General features: G+C 44.6%; 1 protein-coding gene across 1 annotated transcript; it reads right to left on the bottom strand.

Moving 5' to 3' along the window:
• Nucleotides 1–3,473: 3,473 nt before the first annotated feature.
• ADPRH (ADP-ribosylarginine hydrolase) lies at nt 3,474–13,226 on the bottom strand. Its single transcript, XM_010845377.1, has 4 exons — nt 12,999–13,226; nt 9,496–9,823; nt 7,833–8,193; nt 3,474–6,647 (listed from the first exon to the last, which is right to left on the bottom strand). The coding sequence occupies exons 2-4, from the start codon at nt 9,806–9,808 to the stop codon at nt 6,260–6,262; spliced, it is 1,062 nt and encodes a 353-aa protein (XP_010843679.1). The 5' UTR covers nt 9,809–9,823; nt 12,999–13,226; the 3' UTR covers nt 3,474–6,259.
• Between the last annotated feature and the right edge of the window lie 2,615 nt (nt 13,227–15,841).

The raw sequence follows: 15,841 nt of genomic DNA, 5'->3' as shown, positions 1-15,841 counted from the left end.
TTCAACATAGTTTTGGAAGTTTTGGCTACAGCAATCAGAGCAGAAAAAGAAATAAAAGGAATCCAAATTGGAAAAGAAGAAGTAAAACTCTCACTATTTGCAGATGACATGATCCTCTACATAGAAAACCCTAAAGACTCCACCAGAAAATTACTAGAACTAATCAATGATTATAGTAAAGTTGCAGGATATAAAATCAACACACAGAAATCCCTTGCATTCCTATACACTAATAATGAGAAAACAGAAAGAGAAATTAAGGAAACAATTCCATTCACCATTGCAACGAAAAGATTTTTTTTTAATTAAGAAGTACAAAAGCACAACACGCATCTCAAACCCACCACTCACTTCCCTTTTGACGTCACCTTATAGCTGTAGGAAGGTGAAGAGAGGGCACCAGCTGCTGCCACCAACATCTCACTCCTGGGTTTCATTCTGGCTTTGATTAAGGAAACCCTTTCTAATTATAGTAAACAATTAGGGTATAGTAGGACAGAGAAGGCAATGGCACCCCACTCCAGTTCTCTTGCCTGGAAAATCCCATGGATGGAGGAGCCTGGTTAGGCTGCAGTCCATGGGGTCACTAGGAGTCGGACACGACTGAGCGACTTCACTTTCACTTTTCACTTTCATGCATTGGAGAAGGAAATGGCAACCCACTCCAGTGTTCTTGCCTGGAGAATCCCAGGGACAGGGGAGCCTGGTGGGCTGCCGTCTCTGGGGTTGCACAAAGTCGGACATGACTGAAGCGACTTAGCAGCAGCAGGACTGAAGACAAGCAGACCTGGGTTTAAGTCCCAGCTCCATCTAATCACTTAGCAACTTTTCTTCCTGCTCTTGTCTTTCCTTCCCCAAAGGAAGGTCTCACCAACTCCCTAGGTGTCAGTTTCCTCAAACCCAAACCCCAAGGACGAAAAAATGATGGCAAGACTGCCCTCTCTATGGTGTCTGGATGACCCCTGGTCCTTAATTTGACCCCATTCCTTGAGGAGGTGATCCATGGGGATGGCTGTCTGAAATCACGCTCCCAGGAGCTCTGGCTGTTTTACAAAGATACACATTACCTCGCCCTGCAGGGGTGGAGACAGAAGAGGAAATGGAGAATATTTCATTCTCCACTGAGAATGGAGAATGGTGGCTGAGATGAGACCAATGCTAATTTTGCAGATTAAAAAGTACTTATTGCCAAGACTTCTAGAGAACATCTGCTGCTGCTGCTAAGTCGCTTCAGTCGTGTCCGACTCTGTGCGACCCCACAGACGGCAGCCCACCAGGCTCCCCGTCCCTGGGATTCTCCAGGCAAGAACACTGGAGTGGGTTGTCATTTCCTTCTCCAATGCATGAAAGTGAAAAGTGAAAGTGAAGTTGCTCAGTTGTGTCCGACTCTTAGCGACCCCGTGGACTGAAGCCTACCAGGCTCCTCCGCCCATGGGATTTTCCAATCAAGAATACTGGAGTGGGGTGCCATTGCCTTCTCCAGAGAACATCTAGCCATCATGTAACAAAGCAAGTGAAGTGCCATCATTTAGCAGGTCAAAAAAATACCATTAATCCCTGTTAACGTTACTCATGATCTTTTCTCTTCTCCAGGACACACGTATTAACCTGATTAGCCTGGTGGTCTGCCGTCTATGCGGTCACACAGAGTTGGACACGACTGAAGTGACTTAGCAGCAGCAGCAGCAGCATGAGAAGTTTATACTGTGATTCAGGTCATCTTCTCAATTTATTCTAACATTATGCATATAATTAAGTCTGTTATCTCTTTCCTCTGTTCATTCTGGTTCTTCCCCCTTTTTCTCTTTCTCTCTCCCTCTCTTACACACACACACACACACACACACACACACACACACACATACATACACACACACACCAACATTCACAGGTTGGGAGAGAAGGCAGAGCCCAGGTGTGGGTGGGCGGAGGCAGAGGTGATGGGTGTAACAGTTGTTCTCTTCCGACTGCTTCTATTTTCTCAGAGAAATAGGAAGCAAAGCTGTCAACTGAGAGCCAAGTTTGGAGAGGAGGTTTTGAGAAAAAGGAATCTGAGAGTCTGATCTCATTCTGAATTGTGCCTGCTGTGAAGAGTGAGAATTTGCAGAGCAAATAGAACAGGCTCTTAAAGAGATACTCGCTCTTGTCTCCAATCGCAGCTGAAATGTGACTAGAAAACAAAAAATGCTAAGTTCCCACCCTCTTCCTCTGCCGTGACCCCCTTCCCCACATGCACATACTTCCACCGCCCCGTTCTAAGGAGACTGCAACGACAAATCCCTGAGGACTTAATGGGAGGCAGCTGAACTGCTCTAGACCTCCCTTCCCCACTTCCCTCTGCAGGAAATCAGCAGTTTGAAGGAGAAATCACGAGAATCCTAAATTCTACGGGTTTCCCCTTCCTTCCTGAAAGGGGAGGAAGGCAGTGCTGTGCTTCACAACCAGCTGAGTGAGGGGGGGTACTGGCCGAGAGTGAGGGCGACCACACGAAGGTGACAGCGGCAGCTGCTCCTGAGTCGGCCATGTGCTGGGCAACCTCCCCGGCCTCCAGATCTGTCTTATTGGAGAGGGACAGGCGGAGTGTAGAGAGCAGCAGGGGGCCGGGGGGGCACAGCCTGCACCCCTCTGCTGTGACCAGGAGGGATGAGGAGAACCTTCAGGAGAGAAACTGACTCTTTTCCCTCAGGGCTCCCCTGGTGAGGCTGGTCTAGGGCAACCCTGGAGACAGGGAACCCCGAAAGAGGAAGGCAAGGAATGAGAGAGGCATCCATGTCCCCTTTTCTCCTCTAAGCCCTTTGGGCTCAGGACTGACTGTGGTCGGGAGGAAGGAGGACATGACTTTAAAGTTTTACAACTGATCAAACTGGATGGGGCTTCCTACCTCTGGGTATATATCCAAAGGAAATGAAAACAGGGCATCAAAGAGGTATCTCTGCCCCATGTTCACTGCAGCTTTATTCATAATAGTCAAGATAAGGAAACAACTCAAGTATCTGCCAACTGATGAATGGATAAAGAGGATGTAGTACATATATACAATAGAATACTATTCAGCTATGCGAAAGAAGGAAATCCTGATGTTTGTGACAGTATCAATGCACCTTAGGGCATTATGCTAACTAAAATAAATCAGAGAGAGGAAGATAAATATTACGTGATACCACTTATATGTGGAATCTTAAAAAAAAAAAAAGTCAAATCCATATTAATAGAAACAGAGAGTAGAAAAGTGGTTGCCAGGGGCTGGTTAGGGGGCAGTGGTGGTGAGGGAAATAAGGGGAGGTTGGTAAAAGGGTATAAACTTTTATGATGAATAAGGTCTGAAGATCTGATGGAAAACATGGTGACCATGGTTGATAACACTATACTGTGAAGTTGAAATTTACTAGGAGAGTAGAACTTAAATGTTCTCACCAAAAAAAGGTAAACATGTGAGGTGATGGATATGCTCCTTAACGAGATGAAGGGAAACCTTTCACCGTGTATATGTATATTAAATCACCACAATGTACACTTTAAATATCTTACAATTTTACATTCATTCATATTTCAGTAAAGCTGAAATTAAAAAATATCTGGACTGGGATGGACTGGATTGGATTTTTAATACCCTTCACCACCCCCCTCTCCACACAAAACTAAAAAGATGACACTAAGGAGCAGGGAAAGCAACTTTAACAAAACTAAAAAGATGACACTAAGCAGCACAGAAAGCAGCTTATACGAAGGCAGTGGCTGGAGAAAAAGAAAATCATTCCATGTGTGCTTCCACTAAATTCAGACAATTCATCAAACCAGTTATAGAGGTAAAACAGGTCATGCCTCAGAATCCACTGGCTAAAATGCTCTTCTTCCCTTTTCTATATTACAAGGTTTAAGCATCTCAGTTTTGCCACTTGGTCAGTGCTAACTGAATTCTAGTGCTCCACCCTAAAACTGCAGGCAGAGGACTTCCCTGGTGGTCCAGTGGCTAAGACTCTGCTCCCAATGCAGGGGGCCTGGGTTTGATCCCTGGTCAGGGAACAGCTCCCATATGCCACAACTAAGAGTTTGCATGCCACAACTAAAGATCCCACAGGCTGCAAGATCCGGTGCAGCCAAATAAATAAATAAATACTGCAAGCTCTCCTGACAGAAAGACACAGAAAAAATGTTTCCTTTTTTTCCTACAGCTGCAGAAAAGTACAGGCTATTCTGTACTGTCACTTTTTATCAAGTGGGAAATTGAAAAACAGTCATAAAAGTCTCCATCTTAATCTTCTGTTCAAGAATCCTGTGTAAATATGTATTTACTGTTTTCTATTATTCTAAAACTGTCATCAAAATATTTCTACAGAGGAGTCTTCTTGTGCACCTGGATTTAAGACACCTGCATTTAAGAGGTTATTACCATGTTCTGTAAATGGTAAATCCCCACCCCTAAAAGTCTGCAATTTCTGATTGTCCTGCTGAAGAATCTACTGTACTAGTTTCATTATTTAAAACACATCTGTTTTCTGAAATACATAAATACATATGAGAGCTTTTGAACCAGAAAAAGAGCTTTGGAATTTTCTTCTCCCTTTACATACAAAAGAATGATAAATCTGATGCCTTTGCTGCAGTCCTGCTTCAGATACAGAGTTGAGATCTCTGTCTCACTGAAGTCAGCACACAGGCCTGGTTAAAGCCTCAAATCCTCCATCTCTCTCAGGCCAGCACAGGTCACTCCTAATAGTTATGAAGTAGAGGGCATTTGAAACCCAAGAGAAAGTGCATGCTCAAAGCATTCACATCAAAACCAACTGAGGAACCTCCACAGTAAACACTGAGTGTCTCCAGTAGGCTAGACAGGAAGACCACAAAGACAGTGAGACACGAGCCTTCACAAGCAGCCTCAGAGGGTCCTCAGAAGACCCACAGTCACCACACAACACGCTCAGTATGGTGACAGAGCTGGAGACAGAAGGCTGTGGGTGTTTTGAAGAGAGAGGGCCAAGAGCCTGAACAGTGAGAGTGGGTTTTCATCAAGGAGATGCTACTTGAGCTGGAACTTGAAGGTAAAAGAGGAGAAGGAAGAGCTCCCAGAAATGAAGAAGCAGGGGGTAAGTATTCATTGTACATGATTACAAGTGCAGTATGATCGACTTGTTATGTATTTGTAAAGATCTCTCTGGAGGGCAATGCGGAAGGCAGTACTGGGATTAGAGGCACCAGACAGGAGGCTAATAAACAACATTCATTTAATATATGTTGACGAAGCATCTCTTGTGCACCTGGGCACCATGCTAGATTCTATCTAGAGGAGAATAAAGACTGTCAAATAGGTGACAACGAGCTGGCACCATGTCAAGTGCCATACCTAGGAAATTAGAGGGTGCAGCTGTTAATAGGAGCAGAATCTCTTCAGACTTAAATAGTTCGCAATACAGAAATCCAGCTGAAAAATATGTGGTGCCATAAGGTAAAAGAATGACAGATCTGAAGGATATTCAGGATGTAGAACCATCTAGCAGATGCTGTGGGGACCCCCACATACACACCTCACTGTTCCCATGCACCCTACAGCCTGCCACTGCAAACATCTCTGAGTCTTAACCTGGGGACACTCATGTTTGGCTTTACAAGAGGCAGGCCAGGAAGCACCAGGGAGTTAGCACCCCTGGGAGTGGTCCTTCACCAACATCAGATGAAAGACGGTGGGACAACTCTGAGTGCCTTATGCAAAGGACCCAGATGGACTGCATCTCAAGTGCCTACAGTGGGAACCTGCTCATCAACACACCTTGTCCTGGCTCCTCTCCCTTCCCTGTTTCATTTCCCCATTCTCCTAACAGTCCTTCCTGGAATCACCTCCCAAGTAAACTACTTGCACTCAGATCTTTGTCTTAGAATCCACTTTTGGTAACCCAACCTGAAACAAACAGAAAAAAAAAAAAAAAAAAACAACTTAGTGAAAGATCAGATGGTAAAAATGGAAACCCAAATATGAGGCTATATGATTTCTAATTTGGGAAATGCTGATCCCATTAACTGAGAAATAGACTCTTCAGGATAGGAAGAGGGGTACATTTGGGGCAGGGGCTGGTGAAGACAGGATAAGTTTGGAAACATTGAGCTTCAATGTTCCCTTGGGTAACAGGTGCCCAAGGGACTGTTACCTCAAAATTCCCTGAGTACAAGGTTAAGACTCTTGACTTTGAAAAAAGTGAAACAGTAGAAAAGGGACTACACAAGAGAAGAAACCACCAGAAATGAATGTCACTTCTCCCTAGGGTAATTACCTAAGAGAATACAAAGCCCTAGCTGTCTCTTCCAGCCGGTTTCTGTATTCTAGCTTCTCATAGTTGGAGGGACTTACTCCTTTAAAACCATACATCACTCCCCACCAACAGCCAGCAATTGCAGCGGTAGAATCACTGTCTCCACCGTGGAAAAATGCTCGGTGGGCAAGCTCCTTCCAGGAGTCTCCTGCAGCCAGGATGGCATCATAGGCAATCATGGGGGCATCGTGTCCACTGCTGCCGCCCCAGCCAGAGTAGCTCACAGAAGTGTAGAACTGATCCCTTTCCTTCACATCAAAGGGCTTGGGGAAGGTAGGGGCTGATTTGCCATCCCAAATTCCTCTGAGTTTTAGGTACTTTTCCCACTGGTCTTGGAAGTAAGACCTGTAGGAAGAAAAAAAGACTACAGTCAATTGAAAAAATAAAGTCAAAAGCCATCAGGAAAGGTACCAGAAAGACATGTGAACAGGGAGAGTTCCATCATGACTTCAACCTCTAGAACTAATATGATATGATATAAAAAATCAAAATGAATATTAAGTGACCTTCATTCAATACATTTTTGCTAAGGAGTGATATAAATAAGGCATCGATATCTGTTGCTATTAATGCATAAAGAAGATATACAGCAAGTTAAAGGTGAGAAATGTAGGTTTTGTTTTTCCTGAGTTGAGAATTAGGTCAAGTGTCAACTTTCAAGGGTGAACGTTATTTATTTAGTCTGTCATCATATATTTTATTATTTTATATTACTTTCTTAACAAAATTGTACACATTTAAGGTGTACGACATGATGATTTGGTATACATATGCATAATGAAATGATCACTACCATCAACCTAATTAACACATCATCTCCTTATACAGCTACTTTTTTTTTTTTAAGAGGGAACTTCAGAACATCATGACCGTAGATGATTTCAGCAGAAAGCCTCTGGACATTTTTATTCTAAGAAAGGCAATGTGAAGTGAATTCAAAAAAGGGGAAGATGCGGTCTTACCACTTATTAATTAGCTGGTGGAAAAACCTATCTTTAGGTCATTTTAACCAAGGATTTCACAATATTATTTGTTTGTCAAGACAACAATGAAAAAACAAGTTCCAGAAAATAATCAGGAAAATTTATCTCAGTAAAGAATAGCCACAGGGACTTTTCCCTGGCAGTCCAGTGGTTAAGACACTGCTCTTCCACTGGAGAGGGCACGAGTTCGATCCCTGGGTGGGGAACGAAGATCCCACATGCTGTGTGGCATGGCCAGGAAAAAAAAAAAGAGAGAAAAGGAAGAGCCACAAAACTCTGGAGAACAGGATCCGTACACATGAGGGAAGCAGTGCAGCCGCCCTACTCACTGAGGTCTTCACTTGGCTCCTTGGTGGCCATCACAGCTGGGACTGTATTTAGAATCCTTAGCAGGAGGGTGGGGAGGGGGCTGGATGCAGTGGATGATGAAATTGGACGGGAGACCGATGATGGTTGCTAAAAGTCTGAGTTTTAGGCATACACATGCATGCAGGTGTGCACACAGACTCAACCATTTTCTAGCAGGAGTGTGCCCCTGCAAACTCACCAGTGTTGAAGATTCTGCTCCACAAAGTAGCCTGATTGGACAATGTACTTTTTAGCTTCCGGAAGTACCTCCATCAGTCCTCTTCCCCACTGCTGGGGAGGCTTGCCGTTCACAGCATAGGCCGTAAAAAGAGCAGACACAAGGGCTCCCAGGTAGCCTGTCGGATGGTGATGGGTCATCCGGCCGCTCTCGATGCTCACCTGGATCAGTGAGCCCAGCTGACTGCTGTGAGGGAACCGGAGACCAATGCACATGGCCCTCATGGCGGCCCCGCAGCCACCCTCATGACTGTTAAAGGGAATCCTCCAGCCATCGGCTTTGTCTGGCTCCAGCAGCATGGCGTTCTGCACTGAGGCACCCCCTGGGAAGAGTCGGGTAGAGAATGGGGTCAGGGTAACGAAAGCAAAGGCCTGGCAGGAGGAGAGAACCAAGCCCTGCCTCCAACTTTCCTGGGTGGAAAGGAAAGCCAAAACGTGTGATGATGAAGGCCCCCAACTCCAAACCCCAGGTCAGCACTGAGCCTTACTTACACAAGGGTACTTAGACGCTGTTGGGTTTGTGGGAGGGGCTTTTCATCAGGAAATGTTATGAGCTGAACTGTATTGATGATAAGCTGAATTGTATTCCCCAAAATTCATATGTTGAAGAGCTAATCCCTAGAACTTCGGAATGTGACTGTATTTGGAGATGGGCCTTTTACAGAGGTGATGACTTTAAAATGAGAATGTTAGGATGGGCCCTGATTCAGTCTAATCAGTGTCCTAATAAGAAGAGGAAACCTGAACACACAAAAAGACACTAGGAATGTGTGCTCTGAGAGGGCACAGCATGGTCTGCAAGCCAAAGAGAAAGGATTCCTTCAGAAGAAATGAAACCAACACCCTGATCTCAGGCTTCTAGCTTCCCAAACAGTGAGAAAATGATACCTGTTGTTTAAGCCCAGCCAATCTGTGGTATTTTGTTATGGCAGGTCAAGCTAACTAATATAAGAACCAGGGAAAAGGTGGTTCACATCAGCTGTTGGCCAAGTGACTATAAAAAAGTGAGCAAGAACCACTTGTGAGCAGACCTGGAACCAGAAAAAGAGTCTCTACAAAACCGTTTCCAGTCTTCTTTAAAAAGAAAAAGTTTTTCTTCATAGATATTAAAGAAAACTTAGAAACTACGAATAAGTGAAAGGAAACTAGGAAACTATAAATACTCTTATCACCCAGATCTTTCCCAACAGATATACATACATACTCTTAATGAGAATGGGTTCATAAGATACATAGCGTTTCATAATCTACTTTACTTCATATACATCTTTCCGTATCAGTAAACACTTATCTGTATCATTTTAAATGGCTGCAGATGTGTCACCATAATTAAATAAATGACAGAACATTTAGCTGGTTTCTATTTTTATCATAACTAAGAAAACTCATGTCCCAGGACTTCCCCTGTGGTCCAGAGGTTATGACTGCTTTGCATTGCAGGGGGCATGCGTTTGATCCCTCGTCGGCAAACTAAGGTCCCACAGGCTCTGGGTGTGGCAAAAAAATTAATTAAAAAATAAAAAACTAGTATCTTTTATAGTTAAACCCCAATCAACATTTTAAATGACTTCCTTGGGTCTGTTTTAATCCTCCACCTGCCCAGGACCTCCACCAGCTGCTCTCACCTGGTGCCCGGCCATCCATGTCTCCCATGCAGTCCTGGTAATGCTTAGCAAGGAGGGAATACAAGTGAGTCAAGTCTGAGACTTTGCCAGCTTCCAGGAGTGCTTCTGCTGTGGCCAGGTGCATCACGGTGTCATCGCTGACTCTCCACCTCTCCACATCTATGGCATCCAAGCCACCAAGCTGGGCCAGCTGCCTGTGAATTTTCTCCCCATTCTGGAGGAACTCCCACTTTCCATTGAAGTATCCCAAGGCATCTCCAGCTGCACTCAGCACCATGGCTGCCACATACCTCTCCATCAGGGCCCCACACATGGTGAAGCTGTCTCTGGGGGAACATAAAGATACACAGAGGATGGGGAGAAAAAAAAATTAGAAAAAATAATAGCCCTATCAGCATTTTACTGGGGCTTCCCTGGTGGCTTAGAGGTAAGGAATCCACCTACCAATGAAGGAGACAGGTTCAATCCCTGGGTCCGGAAGATCAACTGGAGGAGGAAATGGTAACCCACTCCAGTATTTTTGCCTGGGAAATCCCACGGACAGAGGAGCTGGGTGGGCTACACTCCAAAGTGTCACAAAGCATAAGACACGACTGAGAGACGGAGCACACACATCACATTTTACTGATTACTCACTCCTTGCAGGCACAGTATTAAGGGCATATCATTTAATCCTCACAACAGCTCTATGGGAAGTGGAATAAGCCCATTTTGTTGTGTTGTTGTTGTTGTTTAGTCACTAAGCTAAATCGTGTCCAAGTCTTTTTCAGCCTTGACTAGCCCACCAGGCTCCTCTGTCTGTGGGATTTCCCAGGCAAGATCAGAACTTTGTCTTGTCTTGTCAAGTTAGGCAAGACTAACTAGGACCCTATCTTTGCCTCTCTGTGAGTGGCAAGCCCATTAAATTCTGCAAATCAACCATTTTCTCTTTTTGGTTGAATTTGGCCTTGGAATGCATCCCTCCTTTTCGTAAACGTTAACTTTCCACTGGTAACACGAGGCACTGTTCGCAAAGCACCTGCACCTTCAGTCTCATCAGACAGCCTGGATGACAGTCTGCATGTCAGAGATAAGAAAACGGAGGGCCAGAGAGGGTAACTTCACGCAAGCAACAGATGGAGGCACTGGATCCAAGTCTTCTGTTTCTGGGCCATTCACCTCAGCACAGACCTACTTACCTTGAGCAACCTCTTTGTGCCTTACCCTTCATATCTGTAAGGCAGTGGCACAAACAGTAATAACCTCATAGGTTGGTCATGAGTAGTAAATGAATTAATTTAAAAAATAACTTTAGTTATTCTTTTTAAACATATTTATTTGGCTGCGCCAGGTCTTGGCTGTGGCAAGTGGGATCTTCCATCTTTGTTGCTACATGCAGGTTTTTTTAGTTGCAGCACAGAGGAACTTCAGTTGCAGCATATGGGACCTTTCTGTCACAGCATGCTGAATCTTTAGTTGCAGCATGCAAACTCAGTTGCAGCATGTGAGATCTAGTTCCCTAACCAGGGAAGTTCCAGTGAATTAATCTTTATAAAGTACCTAGAACAGTGTTTAGCACATAATAAGTAGTATTTTTTATTATTCATACACAACCAGGGGAAATGATTTTTCCATTAATTGAACTAGAATACTGTACTTTCTCCCCACAATCTTCCTTTCAACAGCAGTATTTAAATTTTGTGTTCCTTCTAAATGTTTGACTTGTAGAGTCTTGGGGTCTCAGCTAACACTCTCTCTCTCCATGAATCTCAGTTCAGTTCAGTTCAGTTCAGTCATCAGTCATATCTCTTTGCAACCCCATGGCCTGCAGCATGCCAGGCTTCCCTGTCCATCACCAACTCCCAGAGCTTGCTCAAATTCATGTCCATTGAGTCGGTGATGCCATCCAACCATCTTATCCTCTGTCATCCCCTTCTTCCTTCAAACTTTCCCAGCATCAGGGTCTTTTCCAATGAGTCAGTTCTTCCCATCACGTGGCCAAAGCACTGATGCTTCAGCGTCAGTCCTTCCAATGAATATTCAGGACTGACTTCCTTTAGGACTGACTGGTTGGATCTCCTTGCAGTCCAAGTGACTCTCAAGAGTCTTCTCCAACCTAACCCCCAGTAAAGTCCTGGTTTCCCATTGTGCCCTACAGCTTGTAGCATTCACCCGCAGAGCCTTCCACTATGTGTCCTCCGTCTATCATCCACTCCACTTCACCAGGCCAGGAAAACACTTTGAAATGCTGGTGGAGTAGCTCATTCTCTTCTCAGCTCAAGCTCTTACCCCATCCAAGATGTCTCACTCTCCTCCTCTTACCTAAAATCTATTTGCTCAGGGTTAAGTTCAAATCCTTGGGCTTCCCAAGGGAGTCCTGCTCCAGCTGCACTGCTGTAGCCCAGGGAACGCCAGGTGCATGTTGGCAAGCACCTGAGAAAAATGATGAGGACAGACTGAGCAGCCCATTATCGAGTTCCTGATCATATTGAATTTCCTGGCCCAGAAACGGTATCTGTAAAAAATTGACTTACATATTTTAATGTTTATAAATGATGCTTAGGAACTGGAGTTCTGGGCTGAAGTTCTGGGCTAACAGTCCGGGCTCTGCTCAGAATCAGGTGTGTGATGATGGACAAGCTACCTCCTTCCAGGACCTCAATTTTCCCACGGTAAATCGTATTGCAGGGATGGGTGCGGAGGTAGTGGGGAGCTATAGATGCAACCTGGGCTCCCGTCCTGCGCTGAGAGCTTCATAGACCAAGCTTAGTTCTAGACTTCTGAAGACGGATCTTTAAGCCCCTGTACCCTCTTCTAAGGAGCTTCCCTTGTAGCTTAGTTGGTAAAGAGTCCATTTACAATGCAGAAGACCCAGGTTCGATTCTTGGGTTGGGAAGATCCCCCGGAGAAGGAAATGGCAACCCACTCCAGTATTCTTGCCTGGAGAATCTCATGGACTGTAGTCTGCCAGGCTCCTCTGTCCATGAAATCGCAAAAGTCGAACACGACTTAGCGACTAAACCAACACCACCACCCTCTTCTCAAGTCCTCAGCTTCCTGTCTGTAATTCCTCCTGGCTCCACCCGAATGTGTTTCTGTGGCTTTCAAGTGAGGCTGGGGGGTGGTGGGCGACGACCACCTCACCCTGTAAGAAATTTTCTTTTGAGTTTTTACACCGTGCTGTGGCCTCCCGCTTTCCAGAACGCTGTTATTCTTTACACGCTTAAAATTTCCAGTTGACGGTCTCGTCCCCGAACTTTACATTCAAAACGGAGATCTGGGCAGTTGATTCACCGCAGTCTTCTGCGTTTTTTGTTTTTTTGTTTTTTTTTTTTGAGTGGGGGAGGGTACAGGTTCAGCCCCGACAGGGGTGGAGGGTGGCCCCTAGGTCACCGCGGGAGAGGGGCGCGAGGGACGGGACGGGATGCGGGCGGGGAGGGTGGGGGAAGGAAGGGCGGGCGGGACCGGCAGCCGCCGGGAGAGGAGCGCGGGTGTGGGGGGCCTAGCGCGGGGAGGGGTACCTGGGTGGCCGGGAGGGGTGTCACGCTCGTGAGCCCAGGGCGGGCCGGGGGCCGGGAAGTCAGGGTGCGAGGAGGCCCAGCGCGGACCCCGGCGCGAGCCGAGAGCTGAGCACCAAGCGGGGTGGAGCGCCGCGTCCGCGGATCGCGCTCAGGTTCCACAGGCCCGGACCGGTGCCCGGCGCTTGCAGTTGCTCGAGCGTCAGCTGCCCGCTGCGTCAACCGTCCCCTCGGCTCGGGGGGAGGGTGGGGGTGGGGTGGGGCGGGGGCGCCGCGGAGCACGGACGACGGGAAATGGCGCCGCTCCGCCACCAACACCCCACCCCACCCTCACCCCTGTCGAGGATTCAGGAGTGACCCCGGCGTGAAGCCTCGGCCTTTCCTCCAGTCCAGCTCCCCTGGGCAGTGAATAGTGTGTGGCCCCGATCTCGGAAAACGGTGCTGATTGCGTGAGTGGCCTTTGTAACCGTTCTGGGCCCTCATCCATAAAATGGGGCAATAATAGTACCGACCTCTTTAGGGTGGTTGGTAGGATTAATTTTAACTCTTGTCATTTATTTGGTCGCAGAATAGAATATTTTCATGCTGATAATAAATAAAAGCAAAGGAAAACTAAGAGTATTTTTGCCTGAATAAATTCTTGAAAAGAATTAGAAACACTATCTGCAGGTATTCTATGAAGATATTCTAAACACTATATGATCTCTGTATGCTTATCTTTCTTGCTACAGGCATTAAACACCTGCTGTTTACCACGTGGATGCTAGGCCCTAACACAACCCTGCTCTCATAAGAGTGGACCCATGCAAGGAATCCCATCTTAGGCTGTTGATTTCCATTTTTTGTTTTTAAATAAAAAGTTCTTTTTATGATTAAAAAAAATAATGCATACTTCCAGTAGAAAAACTGAGAAATCTTTTAGAAATATCTCTTAAAAATATATCTCTCATGTGTTCACAAAGATAAATGTTTCTGGATTTCTTTGCAGAATTGTTTCTCAGCAGAAAATTGGAAATAACCTCTATTTAGAGAGGAGAATGTGTTTCCTTCTCCTAAATTAGGGCATAACTATGAAACTTTTCCAAAAAGGTAGACATTTAAATCAGTAGATTTGGGGTAAATAATTAGGTTCACAGGGGAAGAAACTGGAGACATTTTGTTAATCAAAAAATCAGCTTTTAGAGTGAGGGATATACATGGTCTTATTTATGTAAAAAAAAAAGAGCTCTGTGTGTGTGTGCATGCCTGTGTGTGAAATGACTGAAAGGATACATGTTACATTGTTATTAATGATTATATAATTATCTCTCAGGTGGCTAAGGGGAGAGTTTGCAGGGAGTAGGGAGAGAGAGAAAGAGAAACTTTTAATCTTTCATATTAAGAATTTTTACATATTACGTGTAGAAAGAAATTTTAGAAAGCATAGAAAAAAAGCCCACATTCTACCACTCAAACTGTAAAGACTGATACAATCTTTATGCACATTTTTTTTAAATGGGGTCATTTTGTATATACAATATTATATCCTATTTTTAATCACTAAGCTTTACATTGTAAGCATTTCTGTCATTTGTAATAGTGTCGTTACTACAACTGGATCCAAATGTTCAAATAAGGTAATGCCTCTAAAATAACCCCCCTTTCATGTTGATACAAAGTAATTAGGAGGCCCTGATGGTCAGTTCCTCTGCAGCCACACCATGGCCAGGGCTGGTTCAACAGAAAGAAAACAGAAGTATAGATAGTTGAAAAACAGGAGATTAAACAAACCTTCATCACTTCAGGGGCCTGAATGTATTATACCATGCCACCATGCCTCATGAAATCTTGAGAGCTAAAAAAAAATTTTTTTTAATGAGAAAGAGAGAGAAAGATAGAGCTAACAGGAAATGGTTAATAGACAGGGCCCCTGACCTGTGCAGCAAATGCAAAATAACAAAAAGTTTCAGAGAAAAATGTACCACAGAATAGGACACAATTTAACACAATTTTTTTAAAATGATTTAAAGTGATAAAAAATGAAGTAGAGGCTTTTTAGAAGAAAACAGAAGAAAGCTAGGCCAGGAGAAATAGGAAGCCAAAAACGGCTGGTCACATATCCTGCAGCATCAACTCACTTCAGAAGATTCAGTGAGCATCTGTGACGGTTAATTTTAAGTATTCACCTGGCTAGGAAAAAGTACCCAGATACTTGGTCAAACATTTTTCTAGATGTTTCTGTGAAGGCATTTTTAAGATGAGATTAACATGGAAATCAGCAGCTAATTTTCTTCCATGGTAAGTGGGCCTTACCCATTCAGTTGAAGGCCTTAATAGAAAAAAGATTGATCTGACACAAGGAAGAAGGAATTCTGCCAGCAGACTATCTTCACATGGAGCTGCTATATCACCTCAACCTGGGTCTTCAGCCTGCTAGCCTATCGTGCAGATTTTGGACTTGGTAACCTCCACAATCACATGAGCCAGTTCCTTAAAATAAATCTCTCTCTCCATGTATGTATTGGTTTTGTTTCTCTGGAGAACCCTATTACAGCATATAAAGTATGCTAGATACTTTGCTAGGCGCTTACTGCAGTTACTGAGGTAGAGCAAGAATCACAGGGATAGAGGAGGCTTTTGAGGCACAAGCACTGTGACCAAGGAGAATGTTCAAGGTACCAGCTCAGCAAATAGGAGGGAGACATTATCAGCTTAGAGGGTTCACAGAAGGGGGCATCTAGAGAAAATTATATCTGGGCTTATTTTTTAAAAGAATAAGAAGATAAACTAAAATTTCCAGAAGCCCAGAAATAACCCAAACAGCTAGTTCAGAGGAGAAGCAAAGATTTTAAAAAAGTAAAAGTAAAAAC

Source organism: Bison bison, unplaced genomic scaffold, assembly GCF_000754665.1.
Source record: "Bison bison bison isolate TAMUID 2011002044 unplaced genomic scaffold, Bison_UMD1.0 scf7180017864215, whole genome shotgun sequence".
Classification (NCBI taxonomy): Eukaryota; Metazoa; Chordata; class Mammalia; order Artiodactyla; family Bovidae; genus Bison; species Bison bison.
The sequence above is the reverse complement of the archived record's forward strand: the minus strand, read 5'-3'. Positions and strand labels throughout refer to the sequence as shown.

What these genes read in the sequence shown, in the direction of transcription:
- ADPRH (XM_010845377.1), bottom strand. Translation starts at nt 9,808, where the DNA reads ATGTGTGGGGCCCTGATGGAGAGGTATGTGGCAGCCATGGTGCTGAGT. An exon ending in CATGGATGGCCGGGCACCAG is followed by an intron (nt 8,194 to 9,495) that starts GTGAGAGCAGCT and finishes GACTCTTCCCAG; the next exon opens with GGGGTGCCTCAGTGCAGAAC. An exon ending in GAGCAGAATCTTCAACACTG is followed by an intron (nt 6,648 to 7,832) that starts GTGAGTTTGCAG and finishes TTCTTCCTACAG; the next exon opens with GTCTTACTTCCAAGACCAGT.